Genomic DNA, 15,474 nt, shown 5'->3' on the forward strand with positions numbered 1-15,474 from the left:
CAGGCATGGTGGTGCATGCCTGTAATCTCAGCTACTCAGGAGGCTGAGGCAGGAAAATTGCTTGTACCCAGGAGGAGGAGGTTGCGGTGAACCGAGATCGCACCATTGCACTCTAGCCTGGGCAATAAGAGCAAAACTCCGTCTCAAAAAACAAAAACAAAACAACAACAAAAAACAGAACACCTGCTCTGCTGACATGTTAACAGAGCAATAGAAAGGATCTTTAGTGGTAATTTCTGCTGTTCCCTGTATTCAGATAAGAATTGTCCCTTTCAGAAGCAAACAAGTGAGTATGTCCTATTTGTTGAAAGTTTATCCTTATTTATAACCATTGTGTAATTTTAGCCCCTTTCATTCTATTTCCCTATTTCCCTTTGAGTCGTAGAAATTTTATATTTCGGAAAAACCAGTCCAGTGGTTCTCTACTTTGGCTGTCTATTAGCATGGGGAACTTTGAAAAACTCCCAAGGCCCAGGCCACACCCTAGACCACTTAAATCAGAATTTGCAGAGGTGGAACCCAGGTATCAGTAGTTTATAAAGTCTCCCAGGGGATTCCAGTGTGCAGGAACTAGAAAATTAGTCTAATCTCCATTTAAGTGAGAAGTGAGACACATAGCTTGAGATTTATCCAAGATCACATCTATTTACATATGTCTTGTTATGGAAATTGAATAATGGAATCATCAAAATTATATAGGATCAGTCAAGATACACATAACTCATTTAAGTTTAGGGAACCAGGGCCAGGCACGGTGGCTCACGCCACCACTGTAATCCCAGCACTTTGGGAGGCCGAGGCAGGTGGATCACCTGATGTCAGGAGTTCAAGAACAGCCTGGCCAACATGGGGAAGCCCCGTCTCTACTAAAAATACAAAAATTAGCTGGGCATGGTGGCAGGCGCCTGTAACCCCAGCTACTCAGGAGGCTGAGAGAATCGCTTGAACCCGGGAAGTGGAGGTTGCAGTGAGCTGAGATCACGCCACTGTACTCCAGCCTAGGCAACAGAGGGAGACTTCGACTCAAAAAAAAAGCAGTAAGTTTAGGGAACCATATGGCAGCACTGCACCTAACATAGTTTGCCCAGTGCGTATCCATCTTACATGTCTTTACCTTTATTTGCCAGTCCAGTTCTCCTTGTTATAGGTGATCCTAAGACCCTACTTTATCTTGACAACTGTATTTAGAATTTGTACAAATAAATCTCTGCCTTCTGGTCAGGCTGTTTCACTTGCCAGCATTTTTGCAGCCTTTAATTGTTTGCCAGATGTATGTAAATATTACATGTTTTATGTAATGTAAAAAAATTCAAGATACAAAATTGAGTGATGCTTTTGCCCATATAATTCTCTTTACAACAGCTCAGTTCACGTATATATCATCTAACAGTGGCTTCCATAGAGTAGACATGTAATACATGCTTATTTAATTAATGAATAAAGGAAGATTTTTTTTCCTTCCTTGCAGGAACTTTGTATTAAAGCATCATGTATTCTTGGTCCGAAACTGGGAAAAGATTCGTCAAAAACAGGAGGAAGTAAAGCACACCAGTGATAATATTCACTCAGCATCATTATATACCCGTTGGAATGGGATCTGCCGAGATGATGGGAATATCAAGTCTGGTAAGGCATTTGAAACATTTCTTTCCTTTTTTTGAGACAGAGTTTCACTCTTGTTGCCCAGACTGGAGTGCAATGGCACGATCTAGGCTCACTGCAACCTCTGCCTCCTGGGTTCAAGCAATTATCCTGCCTCAGCCTCCTGAGTAGCTGGGATTACAGGCCCCCGCCACCATGTCCGGCTAATCGGCTAATTTTTGTATTTTTAGTAGAGAGGGGGTTTTGCCATGTTGGCCAGGCTGGTCTGGAACTCCTGACCTCAGGTGATTCGCCTGCCTCGGCCTCCCAAAGTTCTGGGATTACAGGCGTAAACCACCACACTCGGCTGAAACATTTCTATTAATTTATTTTAGTTGCTTTCCAGCAGATAATCTATTTAACAACTCCTTTTAGTATTGACCAAAAAAGTTATGATCCAAATATGTACGCATCAGTCAGTAATAACCTATCCATCCCAGTTCTTCAGCTTTCCTCTTTTTAGGGAATAGAAAGAAACCTCCTTCTACAGCCTTTCAAACATGACCTATGGTCTGAAATAGTAATTAGGTATCAGATAGATAGTGGGCCCTCTTTGTTACTTCCTACCTTGAAAATAACTTGCAGACAGAGTAAATAGTGATACCAAATCCACTGGGGAAATTGGGGTGGGGGACGGGTAATTATCAGTGGGTGGACAGGTCATTATCAGTTTGAAGACCTTTTTATCTCACATTCAGATTCAGCTGAGGACGGGTCATTTCTGACATTCAGATTCAGTGGGGGACGGGTCATTATCAGTTTGAAGACCTTTTTTTCTCACATTCAGATTAGCACTGTACTCACAAACCATCAGATTTCCTTTTTGTAACCTTCATGCATTAATAATATAACAGCACTCCTGAGTTCAGATATTTATTATCCAGAAGAGACTGAAAGCAGAGGAACTAGCATGTCCAAGCATCCTTTCTAACTGAAAATAGTGTTCAAAAGATCATGCTCTTTTTTTATCCTTTCCTTCTTCCCCTAAAAAGGTAGAAACAATTCTGTGTGATGTGTGAGGGATATGCTGAATGCAAACTAGATAGATTTAAAAATTTGCCCAGAATCTTACATCCTGTCAATGACTTGATTGGCATAAATTCTTTGAACTTATATCCTAACTATTTACCTCTTCTAATAATAACAGATATCATTTACAGAGTGCTTACATGTCAGGCACTGAGCTAAACACATTAAAAGCATTATCTCATTTAACCTGCATTATTTCCTTATGAGGGAAGTACTACCATTATTACCATTTTATGTTTGAGAAGCTGAGACATGGGTTAAATAACTTGCCAAAATCACACAGCTAATAAGCAGTGACACCAGAATTCAGATGCTGATAGATTCATTTTGAAACCCAGACTTACAACTGCTATACTGTACTGCATTTGAGCACTAAGCTAAGGTCCCTCTTGCAGCATTTTGTCTCCAGTAAATTCCAGTGTTTCCTGATTTTTCATTACAGAAGGTAGAAAGAACTCTGTGCCCACTAATCTACCTAATCACTTCAGGGGAAAATAGAGCAAATGGCAGGAATCCATTGGGAAAGAGAAAGACATGTAGAGCTCCTTCTTTCCTAAAACTTAATTTTCACTTTATTCTTCCAGATGTCTTCATGACCCAGTTCTCTGCCCTGCAGACAGCTCGATCTGTTCGAACAAGACGGTTGGCAGCTGCAGAGGAAAATATTGAAGTGGCTCGGGCAGCCCGCCTAGCCCAGATCTTCAAAGAAATTTGTGATGGTATCATCTCTTATAAAGGTGACTATAACCACCTTCAAATTTGTTCTTTTTGTCTTTTTTTTTTTTTTAATAAATAGAGATAGGGTCTTACTGTATTGCCCAGGCTAGTCTCAGACTCCGGGGCTCAAGTGATCCTTCTGTCTAGGCCTCCCAAAGTGCTGGGATTACGGGTATGAGCTACTGCTCGTGGGCATTTCTTTTCTTTTTCATTTCTTTTTCTGTCTCCTGATTATCTTTGATATTATAGTGGCTTTTTGCAGTTTTGTTAACCTAAGGATATAAAGAGGAAAATGGGGACCAAACTGCCCTAAGATGTAAGATGTAAAGTTTTGAATTTTGAGGCACCTATTCCATTTACATTCCCAAAATAAATCACACTCTCTGCTGCATTCTGTCTTTTTTGAGATGGAGGTCTCACTATGTTGCCTAGGCTGGTCTTGAACTCCTGGCCTCAAGCAATCCTTCTGTCTCGACCTCTCAAAGTTCTGGGATTGTAGGCATGAGCCACCATGTCTGTCTTGCATTCTCAAGTAGGCTTATCTCACCGAACATGCAACTGCAGTAAGTATATCTACCATGTCACTGCATTCTGAGCATGAAACACAGGCTCTTTTACTCTCTAGTGAAATTGCCAGAAATTAAGTATGGTAGCAAATGAGAAGTGGCCCCTCACCATAAATTCCATTTTCATAATACAGAGTAACTTTTACAGGAAAAATCAATTACAGAAAATATTCACAGTACAGTACTAAATTATTCAATATCTGGAATTTAATTGGATCCATACCCAACAGAATAACAGTAATTTATTTATTTATTTATTTATTTTATTTTACTTTTTTTTTTTTTTTTTGAGACAAAGTCTCACTCTGTGGCGCGGGCTGGAGTGCAGTGGCATGATCTCAGCTCACTGCAGCCTCCACTTCCGGGTTCCAGTGATTCTCCTGCCTCAGCCTTCTGAGTAGCTGGGACTACAGGCACACACCACCACACCTGGCTAAGTTTTGTATTTTTTAGTAGAGACAGGGTTTCACCATATTGGCCAGGCTGGTCTTGAACTCCTGACCTTGTGATCCACCTGCCTCAGCCTCCCAAAGTGCTGGGATTATAGGCGTGAGCCACCATGCCCGGCCTTTGTTTTTATTGTTTTAGACAGGGTCTCAGTCTGTTGCCCAGGTTGGAGTTCAGTGGTGCAATCTTGACTCACCACATCCTCCGCCTCATGGGTTCAGATGATTCTCCCACCTCAGCCTCCTGAGTAGCTGGGACTCCAAGTGTGCACCACCATGCCCAGCTAAATTTTGTATTTTTTGGTAGTGAGATGGGGTTTCAACATGTTAGCCAAGCCGTTTTCGAACTCCTGACCTCAAGTTCTCTGCCCACCTCAGCCTCCCAAAGTGCTGGGATTACAGGCGTGAGCCACTGTGCCCCGCCAAACAAATTTTTTTTTTTTTTTTTTGAGACAGAGTCTCATTCTGTTGCCCAGGCTGGAGTGCAGTGGCACAATCTTGGCTCACTGCAACCTGTGCCTCCCAGGTTCAAGCAGTTCTCCTGCCTCAGCCTCCCAAGTATCTGGGATTGCAGACGTGTGCCACCACACCCAGCTAATATTTGTGTGTGTGTGTGTTTTTAGTAGAGACAGGGTTTCACCATGTTGGCCAGGATGGTCTCAATCTCTTGACCTCGTGATCTGCCCACCTCAGCCTCCCAAAGTGCTGGGATTATAGGCGTGTGCCATCGCGCCCGGCCTTTTTTTTTCTTTTTCTTTTTCTTTCTTTTTCTTTTTTTTTTTTTTTTTTTAGGACGGAGTCCTGTTCTGTCACCCAGGCTGGAGTGCAATGGTGCAATCTCTGTTCACTGCAACCTCCGCCTCCCGGGTTCAAGTGACTCTCCTGCCTCAGCCTCCTGAGTAGCTGGGACTACAGGTGCATGCCACCACGCCCGGCTATTTTTTTTATTTTTAGTAGAGACCGAGTTTCCCCATGTTAGCCAGGATGGTCTTGATCTCCTGACCTCATGATCTGCCCGCCTTGACCTCTCAAAGTGCTGGGATTACAGGTGTGAGCCACCTCGCCCATTCCCAGCCAAACAAACTACTATTAATTAAGGGCAGTTAATGAGAACTAGGAAGCACTTTTTGGATAAGATATTCGTTTTGCTATTATAAGATTTGTTGAGTAGTAATTTGCCCTAAGCAGATTACCCTCAATAAGTTCCCATCTCTCATTCTTCATAGGAAGTTCTTCTCATTACCCAGCTAACATTGTGCTACCTTTCAAGCAGATACAACTATATCTTTCATATCCTAGACAATCTTAGAACTATCATTTGGGCCGGGTGCGGTGGCTCACGCTTGTAATCCCAGCACTTTGGGAGGCCGAGGCGGGCGGATCACGAGGTCAGGAGATCGAGACCACGGTGAAACCCCGTCTCTACTAAAAATACAAAAAATTAGCCTGGCGTGGTGGCGGGCACCTGTAGTCCCAGCTACTCGGAGAGGCTGAGGCAGGAGAATGGCGTGAACCCGGGAGGCGGAGCTTGCAGTGAGCCGAGATTGTGCCACTGCACTCCAGCCTGGGCGACAGAGCAAGACTCCGTCTCAGAAAAAAAAGAACTATCATTTGATCCCTGCCTTTACCTACATATCTGAAAAAGTGGATTTTTCACAGGCCTTAAAAAGACTTGGATTTTTGGCCAGGCACAGTGGCTCATGCCTGTAATCCCAGCACTTTGGGAGGCCGAGGCGGGTGGATCACCTGAGGGTCAGGAGTTCGAGACTATCCTGGCCAACGTGGTGAAACCCTGTCTTTATTAAAAATACAAAAATTGGCCGGGCGCGGTGGCTCACGCCTGTAATCCCAGCACTTTGGGAGGCCGAGGCGGGTGGATCATGAGGTCAGGAGATCGAGACCAGCCTGGCTAACACAGTGAAACCTTGTCTCTACTAAAAATACAAAAAATGAGCCGGGCGCGGTGGCAGGTGCCTCTAGTCCCAGCTACTCGGGAGGCTGAGGCAGGAGAATGGCATGAACCCGGGAGGCGGAGCGTGCAGTGAGCCAAGATGACGCCACTGCACTCCAGCCTGGGTGACAGAGCGAAACTCTTGTCTCAAAAAAAAAAAAAAAAAAATTAGTTGGGCGTGGTGGTACACGCCTGTAGTCCCAGCTACTCGGGAGGCTGAGGCAGGAGAATTGCTTGAACCCAGGAGGTGGAGGTTGCAGTGAGCCGAGATCGTGCCATTGCACACCAGCCTGGGCGACAAGAGTGAGACTCTGTCTAAAAAAAAAAAAAAAAAAAAAAAAAAGAAGGTTTGGATTTTTCTCTCACTTTTAATTTGAGGGATTCTACTCTTCCAGTTAAGAGATGCTTGCCTCACTTGTATGGTGGAATCTTTCTACTAAACCTCACATTCTTTTGCAGATTCTTCCCGGCAAGCACTGGCAGCTCCACTTTTGAACCTTCCCCCAAAGAAAAAGTAGGTTCACATTTGTGGGAATCATCTGAGTTTTTAAAAAGTGCTAAGTGTGCCAGATTGACACCCTGGCTTTGTGTTCCAGGAATGCTGATTATTATGAGAAGATCTCTGATCCCCTAGATCTTATCACCATAGAGAAGCAGATCCTCACTGGTTACTATAAGACAGTGGAAGCTTTTGATGCTGACATGCTCAAAGTCTTTCGGAATGCTGAGGTATTTTTCACTGACTTCAAACGGATTTCACAAGTTTGTTCTGAAAAGAATTAGTCTAGAAGTTTAAGATTTTTACCCTCCTCTATCAGCCATATTTCTGGTTGGAAAAGCCAGTCATTTTTGAGTATCCTTGGGGTATGTGTTACAGTATACTAAATATTATAGAAGGCTATCTATGAAGACATTGATACGACTAGAGTGGAAGGTTAAATCATTCCCCCCCAAAAAAATAATTTTTGTAAAAAACTAATTTAGTATTAAACCTTTATGACTGCATTATATAGATATTTTAATACATTTAACTAATATCTGTAGTTTCTTTCCTCAAGAAAATAAGTACATGTGAAATATACAGAAATATGCGTAGGTAAATGTTTATATATGTGTGTGTGTGCATGTGTGTGTGTGTGTGTGTGTGTGTGTGTATATAGATAGATATAGATATATATTTTTTTTATGAGACAGAGTCTTGCTCTGTCACCCAGGCTGGAGCGCAATAGCGTGATCTCAGCTCACTGCAACCTCCACCTCCCAGGTTCAAGCAATTCTCCTGCCTCAGCCTCCTGAGTAGCTGGGATTACAGGCGCCTGCCACCACGCCTGGCTAATTTTGTATTTTTAGTAGAGACAGGGTTTCACCATGTTGGCCAGGCTGGTCTTGAACTCCTGACCTCAGGTGATCTGCCCGCCTTGGCCTCCCAGAGTGTTGGGATTACAGGCGTGAGCCACGGCGCCTGGCCAGTAATATATCTGGAGGATGGAATTGAGGAGTATCACAGTGATAAGACTATGGAATAGCTGAAGCTCATTGGAGAGAAAGTGGCCTTGAACTGATTTAAAGGACAAGATGGACTATTGTATGGTGCATAGAAGAGAGGAAATTATTCAGTAATTTTGACATACCTTGGAGAGGTGTTTGGAAGACAAAAGAGCCTACTAGATAAAGGAATAATAGAAGTTGAAAGACAAAATGAGAAAGAAAAATAGACAAGCGGGAGAAGAATTAGAGCAATCTTGAATTGTAACATTCTTCCTACTGAAACCCAGCTTCCACATAGATTCAACACCTGTAGATCTGTCACAGATATCTGCAAGACAAAGGTGTATGTTGAACTTCTACAGTACATTATGCTTGTGATATTAATTCATATTTCATGATCTCTGTGTATTTGATCTTGTGGACAAGAAGGCCCGTGACAGGAATTGAATGACAGATCAATTGAGCAAATGGAAAAATAACATGCAGATTCTAACTTGAATTCGTTTTAGTTCAGTTTAAGTTGTTACCAACTGTCTGGCCATATATTCGATACTATTGAAAATCTGTTAACCAAAATGGGAGGATAAAGAAAGTCATGCTACCTCTTCAGGTAAATTGTTAAGCCAAATTGAGAGGACCAAACATGATTTCTTTATTTGCTTTCTTCAGAAGTACTATGGGCGTAAATCCCCAGTTGGGAGAGATGTTTGCCGTCTACGAAAGGCCTATTACAATGCCCGGCATGAGGCATCAGCCCAGATTGATGAGATTGTGGGAGAGACAGCAAGTGAGGCAGACAGCAGTGAGACCTCAGTCTCTGAAAAGGAGAATGGGCATGAGAAGGATGACGATGTTATTCGCTGTATCTGTGGCCTCTACAAGGATGAAGGTCTCATGATCCAGTGTGACAAGTGCATGGTGAGGGTCAGGAAATGAAGCAGAAGCTTGGTCCTGATGAACACGGTGACTATATTCAAAGAAGAAGCCCATGCCTCTTTTGGATTGGCTTGAAAGACTGTTTATGAACTGTAACTTAGCCTTGGTTTCTGTTAGGTTTCTGTGTTTACCATATTGCCTTTCTCCTTTTATCTCTCTCTTTCACTTTATCCTTCCCTTCTTTTTCTTTCCTTCTCTCCTCTCTTCTTGTTTTTTTTGTTTTGTTTTGTTTATAAGATAGGATCTTGCTCTGTCGCCCACACTGGAGTGCAGTGGCACGATCTCAGCTCACTGCAACCTCTGCCTCCCAGGCTCAAGCAATCCTCCCACCTCAGCCTCTCGAATAGCTGGGATTACAGACGTGTGCCACCATGCCCGGCTAATTTTTTGTACTTTTGTAGAGATGGGGTTTCACCATGTTGCCCAGGCTGGTCTCGAACTCCTGAGCTCAAGTGATCTGCCCACCTCAGCCTCCCAAAGTGTTGGGATTACAGGCGTGAGCCACCACGCCTGGCTCTTTCCTTCTTTCTGCCCACTTTCCACTGTACACTTCTTACATAATCTGGATCAAGGAAAATGACAGTATTTCATATAGTGCTTTGCCTTTTGAATCATTAGTGATAGTATACTCTATTAGTTGAATCCTCTGATAGAGTGAAATATGTTAATACATGTAGGGCTCCTGATGAAGAAGTCAAAGCCTGGATTTGAGCCCTAGTGTCCCCACTAATATATGTGAACGCATAACTTTATGTGTAAAGTGGCTGTAAGTAACACATAGGATTGTTGGGAGGCTAAAGTTAGACAGGAGTAAAAAAAAACATTTTGTAGCTGTAAAGCCTTTCAGAATAGTCATAGCAATTACTTAAATTACTTAGTTTAGTGGTCTATTCATTTGTTTTCCTATTCTCTGTCCATCTCCCCATTTTATGTGCCCAGATCTATAGATTATGAGTCAATGGGTATACTTTTGCTTAGAAAAGTCATTATTCTGTTTTCCTCCTATTTTACCATTTATCTCTAATTTCTCATTCACCCACTTAGCCTTAGTTCCTCTTTTACTTTACCCTGACCTATTGCTAATTTTTTATTCTGGGCTCCCAGGACACTCTCAATAAGTCATAGCCTCCATGTCCCCTCAAACTGTATGTTTTTCTACAGGTATGGCAGCACTGTGATTGTATGGGAGTGAACTCAGATGTGGAGCACTACCTTTGTGAGCAGTGTGACCCAAGGCCTGTGGACAGGGTAAGCTGCACTTCTGATAAAACTCTGATCTATAAGTAGGAGACGTAGCGCATGGTATCTTACCTGTCCTGCTCCTGCTTTGCAGAATTTCCTTTAATAGGTTGTTGTTCAGCCTCTCTGGGCCTTGGTTTCTTAAACTTTACATTAAGGGTCATAATTCTGTTTTTCCCTATTTCGGGAGTATGATCAAAGGGAAAATAAAATACTTAGAAATCTGTGGAAGGAATGGCACTATATAAAACTAAGGTTTTTGGCCAGGCACGGTCGCTCATGCCTGTAATCCTAGCACATTGGGAGGCTAAGGCGGATGGATTGGCTGAGCTCAGGAGTTCAAGACCAGCCTGGGCAACACAGTGAAACCCCATCTCTAATAAAATACAAAAAAAATTAGCTGGGCATGGAGGCGTGCACCTGTAGTCTCAGACTTGGGCAGCTGAGGCAAGAGAATTGCTAGAAGCTGGGAGGCAAATGTTGCAGTGAGCCAAGATCACACCAGTGCACTCCAGCCTGGGCGACAGAGCAAGCCTCCATCTCTTAGAAAGAAAAAAAAACAAGCCAGGTGCGGTGGATCATGAGGTCAAGAGTTCAAGACCAGCCTGGCCAAGATGGTGAAACCCTGTCTCTACTAAAAATTCAAAACTTAGCCAGGCATGGTGGCAGGTGCCTGTAATCCCAGCCACTCAGGAGTCTGAGGCAGGTGAATCACTTGAACCCAGGAGGCAGAGGCTGCAGTGAGCCAAGATCGCACCACTGCACTCTAGCCTGGGCAACAGAGCAAGACTCTGTCTCAAAAAAAAATTTTTTTTAAAGCTGGGCGTGGTGGCTAACGCCTATAATCCCAGCACTTTGGGAGTCCGAGGCGGGCAGATCACAAGGTCAAGAGATAAAGATCCTCATCCGGGCGCAGTGGCTCACGGCTGCAATCCCAACATTTTGAGAGGCCGAGGCGGGTGGATCATGGGGTTAGGAGTTCAAGACCAGCCTGGCCAATATGGTGAAACCCCGTCTCTACTAAAAACTATTAAAAAAATTAGCCGGGTGCAGTGGCAGGCGCCTGTAATCCCAGCTACTTGGGAGTCTGAGGCAGGGGAATCACTTGAACCTGGGCGGCAGAGGTTGCAGTGAGGCAAGATCACGCCACTGCACTCTAGCCTGGGTGACAGAGTGAGACTCAGTCTCAAAAAAAAAAAAAAAAAGACCATCCTGGCTAACATGGTGAAACCCCATCTCTACTAAAAATACAACAATTAGCTGGGTGTGGTATTGCGCGCCTGTAGTCCCAGCTACTCGGGAGGCTGAGGCAGGAGAATTCACTTGAATCTGGAGGCGGAAGTTGCAGTGGGCCGAGATCGCACCACTGCACCCCAGCCTGCCGACAAAGCGAGACTCCGTTTCAAAAAAAAAAAACAAAAACAAAACTGAGGTTTTTATAAACACATCAGATGTTCATGAAAGGAATAGCTTACAAAATCCAGAACTTGGTACCCTTAACGTCTTTATGTTAGACGGTGGTTTAAGTGAAAAGAGCACTGGACTCAGAATCAGCAAAGGTTAGTGTTAGGCTCACTTCATAGGAGAGAGGGTAAGTGGCTTGCCTAAGTCATTAAGTGGGTTCTATGCTTGGCTCTGCTATCTTTATATGTGTGATTTTGGGCAAGTCATTTTTAAAAAAAGAAGAGATTTAGGCAGTATTTCTTAATAATGTTGCTGTTGTCATGTTTAGGTGAATAGTTCTTGTTGTGAGGGATGCATTTCAGAATGTTTGGCTTCCTTGGACCTTGGGCATTAAATACCAGTAGCATACTGCAATCATTGTAATAATTAGTCTCCCTTCACACATTTTCATATGGCCCCTAGATTACATAGAGCAACTACACAATTAGTGCTTCATAAAACATAGATTGAGATACTTAGCCTGTCAGTTTTGTCCTCTACCTTCGCTTTTCCAGGTTTAACAACTCTAGTTGCTTTCATCTTTTTTGTGTACCTGTGGTGTATCGAAATGATTAAACAGTAAGTTTTGATTGATTGAGAATTCTAGGTTGAGAAATAAGTAGGTTGAATGCAGTAATTCCAGCCCTTATACATTGGCTTTCTACTCCTGTCAGGAGGTTCCCATGATCCCTCGGCCCCACTATGCCCAACCTGGCTGTGTCTACTTCATCTGTTTGCTCCGAGATGACTTGCTGCTTCGTCAGGGTATGTATATAGGAGCTAACCCTACTTGTCAGAGGTGACCTTTCTGAATAGTAGGAAGTCTCTGCTGTCTCCATCATAGTCATTGTCTCCATACGGCCTCGAATAGCAATAGAATATAAGTTTTTATATCTGTAGTCCTTGTGCTTACATGCATCACCTCTCCACCAAATAATACTAATTTGAAATGACAGACATGTTATAAAGCTAATTTTAAGACTGGGAGAAACACATAGGAAGCTCAAGAAATGGAGGCCGGGCGCGGTGGCTCACGCTTGTAATCCCAGCGGCGGGCGGATCACGAGGTCAGGAGATCGAGACCACGGTGAAACCCTGTCTCTACTAAAAATACAAAAAATTAGCCGGGCGTGGTGGCGGGTGCCTGTAGTCCCAGCTACTCGGAGAGGCTGAGGCAGGAGAATGGCGTGAACCCGGGAGGCGGAGCTTGCAGTGAGCCGAGATTGCGCCACTGCACTCCAGCCTGGGCGACAGAGCGAGACTCCGTTTCAAAAAAAAAAAAAAGGAAGCTCAAGAAATGGAATGCCTCCCTTATATTATTGTCATAGCTTAGAATTGATTATCATCACTTAACGCTGCTGCTTTTAACTCTCTCTGTTTATACTGTTTCAGATTATGAGTTCTGTGTAGACCCTGAGTCAGATAAACAGATGCCTAACAGAATTCATACAAGAATTGTTTTATGTTTCTTCTGTGTTCTGGGTCTTCCTAGGTGACTGTGTGTATCTGATGAGGGATAGTCGGCGCACCCCTGATGGCCACCCGGTCCGTCAGTCCTATCGACTGTTATCTCACATTAACCGAGATAAACTTGACATCTTTCGCATTGAGAAGCTTTGGAAGAATGAAAAGTATGTGCTGAGGTCCTGTCCTTTTCTTCCAGCCGTGCTGTACCAGTGGAGCTGAATGTTCACTAGGATCTTGCTAATCAACTAAACCTCTCCCTTCTCACTTTTCCTTTTTTTAGAGAGGAACGGTTTGCCTTTGGTCATCATTATTTCCGTCCCCACGAAACACACCACTCTCCATCCCGTCGGTTCTATCATAATGAACTATTTCGAGTGCCACTCTATGAGATCATTCCCTTGGAGGCTGTAGTGGGGACCTGCTGTGTGTTGGACCTTTATACGTATTGTAAAGGTAAGTGATCTGGGCTAGTTAAAAAATGACCTCGGCCAAGTGCAGTGGCTCACGCCGGTAATCCCAGCAGTGTGGGAGGCCAAGGCAGGCAGATTGCTTAAGCCCAGTAGTGTGAGACCAGCCTGGCCAACGTGGCAAAACTCTGCCTCTGTAGCCAGGCGTGGCAGTGTAGGCCTGTAGTCCCAACTACTGGGAGGATTGCTGAGCCTGGGAGGCAGAGGTTGCAGTGAGCCAAGATCGCACCACTGCCCTCCAACCTGTGCAACAGAATGAAACCCTGCCTCAAAAAAAAAAAAATGACCTCAATGACCTCATGCCTCCTGTTCATTGCCCACCCATTCTTGTTGCCTGTGTATGATGAAAGATTCTCCAAGGCTAGCTATGAAACTTCAGAGAGCTCTACTATATTTTTTCCTTTCTTTTACCTAGTGCTTAGTACTCAATAAAATTTTATTCTTTTTTATTAAATTTAGTTAATTTTGTTAATACTGTGTACTAATTTCAAATTCCAGCTCTACCACATTTTATCTATGTTCCCTTGTGGAATTTACTTAATCTAAGTATCAGTTTCCCATTGAAAATAAGGATTATCTATTTTAAAGAGTTCTTAAAAGATTATATAAAATAATCTACAAAAGCACTCAGCCTAGTTTATGGCTTAGAGTAAAAGCTCAATATATGTTATTTGTCTTTATTAACAGAGTTCAGTTGCCTAGACTGTTCTGTCAGAATCATAGCAAAATAGTCTAAAAGAGTATGTATTCCATTCCAAAACTGACAGACTTCTTGCAGTTCTGTGTGATACTGATGAGTCCTCCTTGTCTCAGTTAAAAAGTATTCATTTACAAATGTGTTTCCCTCAAATTTATACCTCTGTTCTTTTCTTGTAACTCCCCGTAACCTGCTCTCTTTTTCCCTCAAAATACTCCCTCACACATCCCTGTAGCACTCAGTTTACATTTCTGGTTTATTCCCATCCATTCTGCTGTATATTTACTTTATCCTTTGTTGACACTAGTGTCTGAGAACTCTTTGTCTGGCAACTACCAAAGGCTTAGTTGTCCTGCCTCTCTAAATAGCTACCATGTAGGGTTTTAAGGGTCTAGCTGCTCTCCCATTGGTGTGTATGGGGTCTTTGGGCAGCTCAGGGGGAGAAATGGGGAAATAGGATTCCTTAACACTGGTTGGACCCATAGGGAGACCCAAAGGAGTGAAGGAGCAAGATGTGTACATCTGTGATTATCGGCTTGACAAGTCAGCACACCTGTTTTACAAGATCCACCGGAACCGCTATCCTGTCTGCACCAAACCCTATGCTTTTGATCACTTCCCCAAGAAGCTCACTCCCAAAAAAGATTTCTCGGTGAGTCTCCTTCCTTTCTTAACACTACATGTCAGGACAATCTGGTTCATGCATGAAATTCACTGAATGAAAATCTTCATGTAGTTCTCTGCTTCTTCATCCAAATTCCATCCCAAACTGGAAATCTCTGTCTCTATTTGGGACATTTGAACAGCATAAGTACATTTCCTCACATAGACTGTATCTCAGAAAATTGTTGATATAGTGTTATACCTTTCCTCTTTTCTCTTTCGTCTGTTTAACCTTTGCTGGCGAGCCCCATTCTGTAGATTTTTGTTTTGTTTTGTCTTTCACACCCATAATTTTAAGAAGCAAGAACCCTGAAAAACTCCTTTTTTTCCTCTCTCACATTGAGAACACACCTGTAAAGGAAGAACCTTCACAGAAAATAATTCAGTGCTTTTTCTTTTTATGCCTGCATTAAAAATGGAAGACACGATCATTATATAAAATTTGTGAGCTAGGCACGGTGGCTCACGCCTGTAATCCCAGCACTTTGGGAGGCCTAGGCGGGCGGATCACGAGGTCAGGAGATCGAGACCATCCTGGCTAACACAGTGAAACCCCCTCTCTACTAAAAATACAAAAAATTAGCCAGGCGTGGTGGCGGGTGCCTGTAGTCCCAGCTACTCCGGAGGCTGAGGCAAGAGAATGGCGTGAACCCAGGAGCCGGAGCTTGCAGTGAGCCAAGATCACGCCACTGCACTCCAGCCTGGATGACAGAGCGAGACTCCG

General features: G+C 43.4%; 1 protein-coding gene across 6 annotated transcripts in view; it reads left to right on the forward strand.

Annotated features, from left to right (window-relative positions):
- Window positions 1-15,474, forward strand: part of ASH1L (ASH1 like histone lysine methyltransferase) — a 332,744-nt gene that overhangs the window by 310,981 nt on the left and 6,289 nt on the right. For 5 of the 6 annotated variants that reach the window (XM_032154245.2, XM_032154247.2, XM_032154243.2 and 2 more), the window contains 10 exons: window positions 1,469-1,626; window positions 3,255-3,407; window positions 6,810-6,864; window positions 6,947-7,079; window positions 8,508-8,756; window positions 9,936-10,022; window positions 12,131-12,221; window positions 12,949-13,099; window positions 13,204-13,376; window positions 14,573-14,739. In XM_032154245.2, coding sequence (XP_032010136.1) covers window positions 1,469-1,626; window positions 3,255-3,407; window positions 6,810-6,864; window positions 6,947-7,079; window positions 8,508-8,756; window positions 9,936-10,022; window positions 12,131-12,221; window positions 12,949-13,099; window positions 13,204-13,376; window positions 14,573-14,739 — 1,417 coding nt within the window. The remainder of the gene's footprint in view (window positions 1-1,468; window positions 1,627-3,254; window positions 3,408-6,809; window positions 6,865-6,946; window positions 7,080-8,507; window positions 8,757-9,935; window positions 10,023-12,130; window positions 12,222-12,948; window positions 13,100-13,203; window positions 13,377-14,572; window positions 14,740-15,474) is intronic. The other variant, XM_032154248.2, reaches the window with a different exon arrangement.

Source organism: Hylobates moloch, unplaced genomic scaffold, assembly GCF_009828535.3.
Source record: "Hylobates moloch isolate HMO894 unplaced genomic scaffold, HMol_V3 SCAFFOLD_5, whole genome shotgun sequence".
NCBI classification, from domain to species: domain Eukaryota; kingdom Metazoa; phylum Chordata; class Mammalia; order Primates; family Hylobatidae; genus Hylobates; species Hylobates moloch.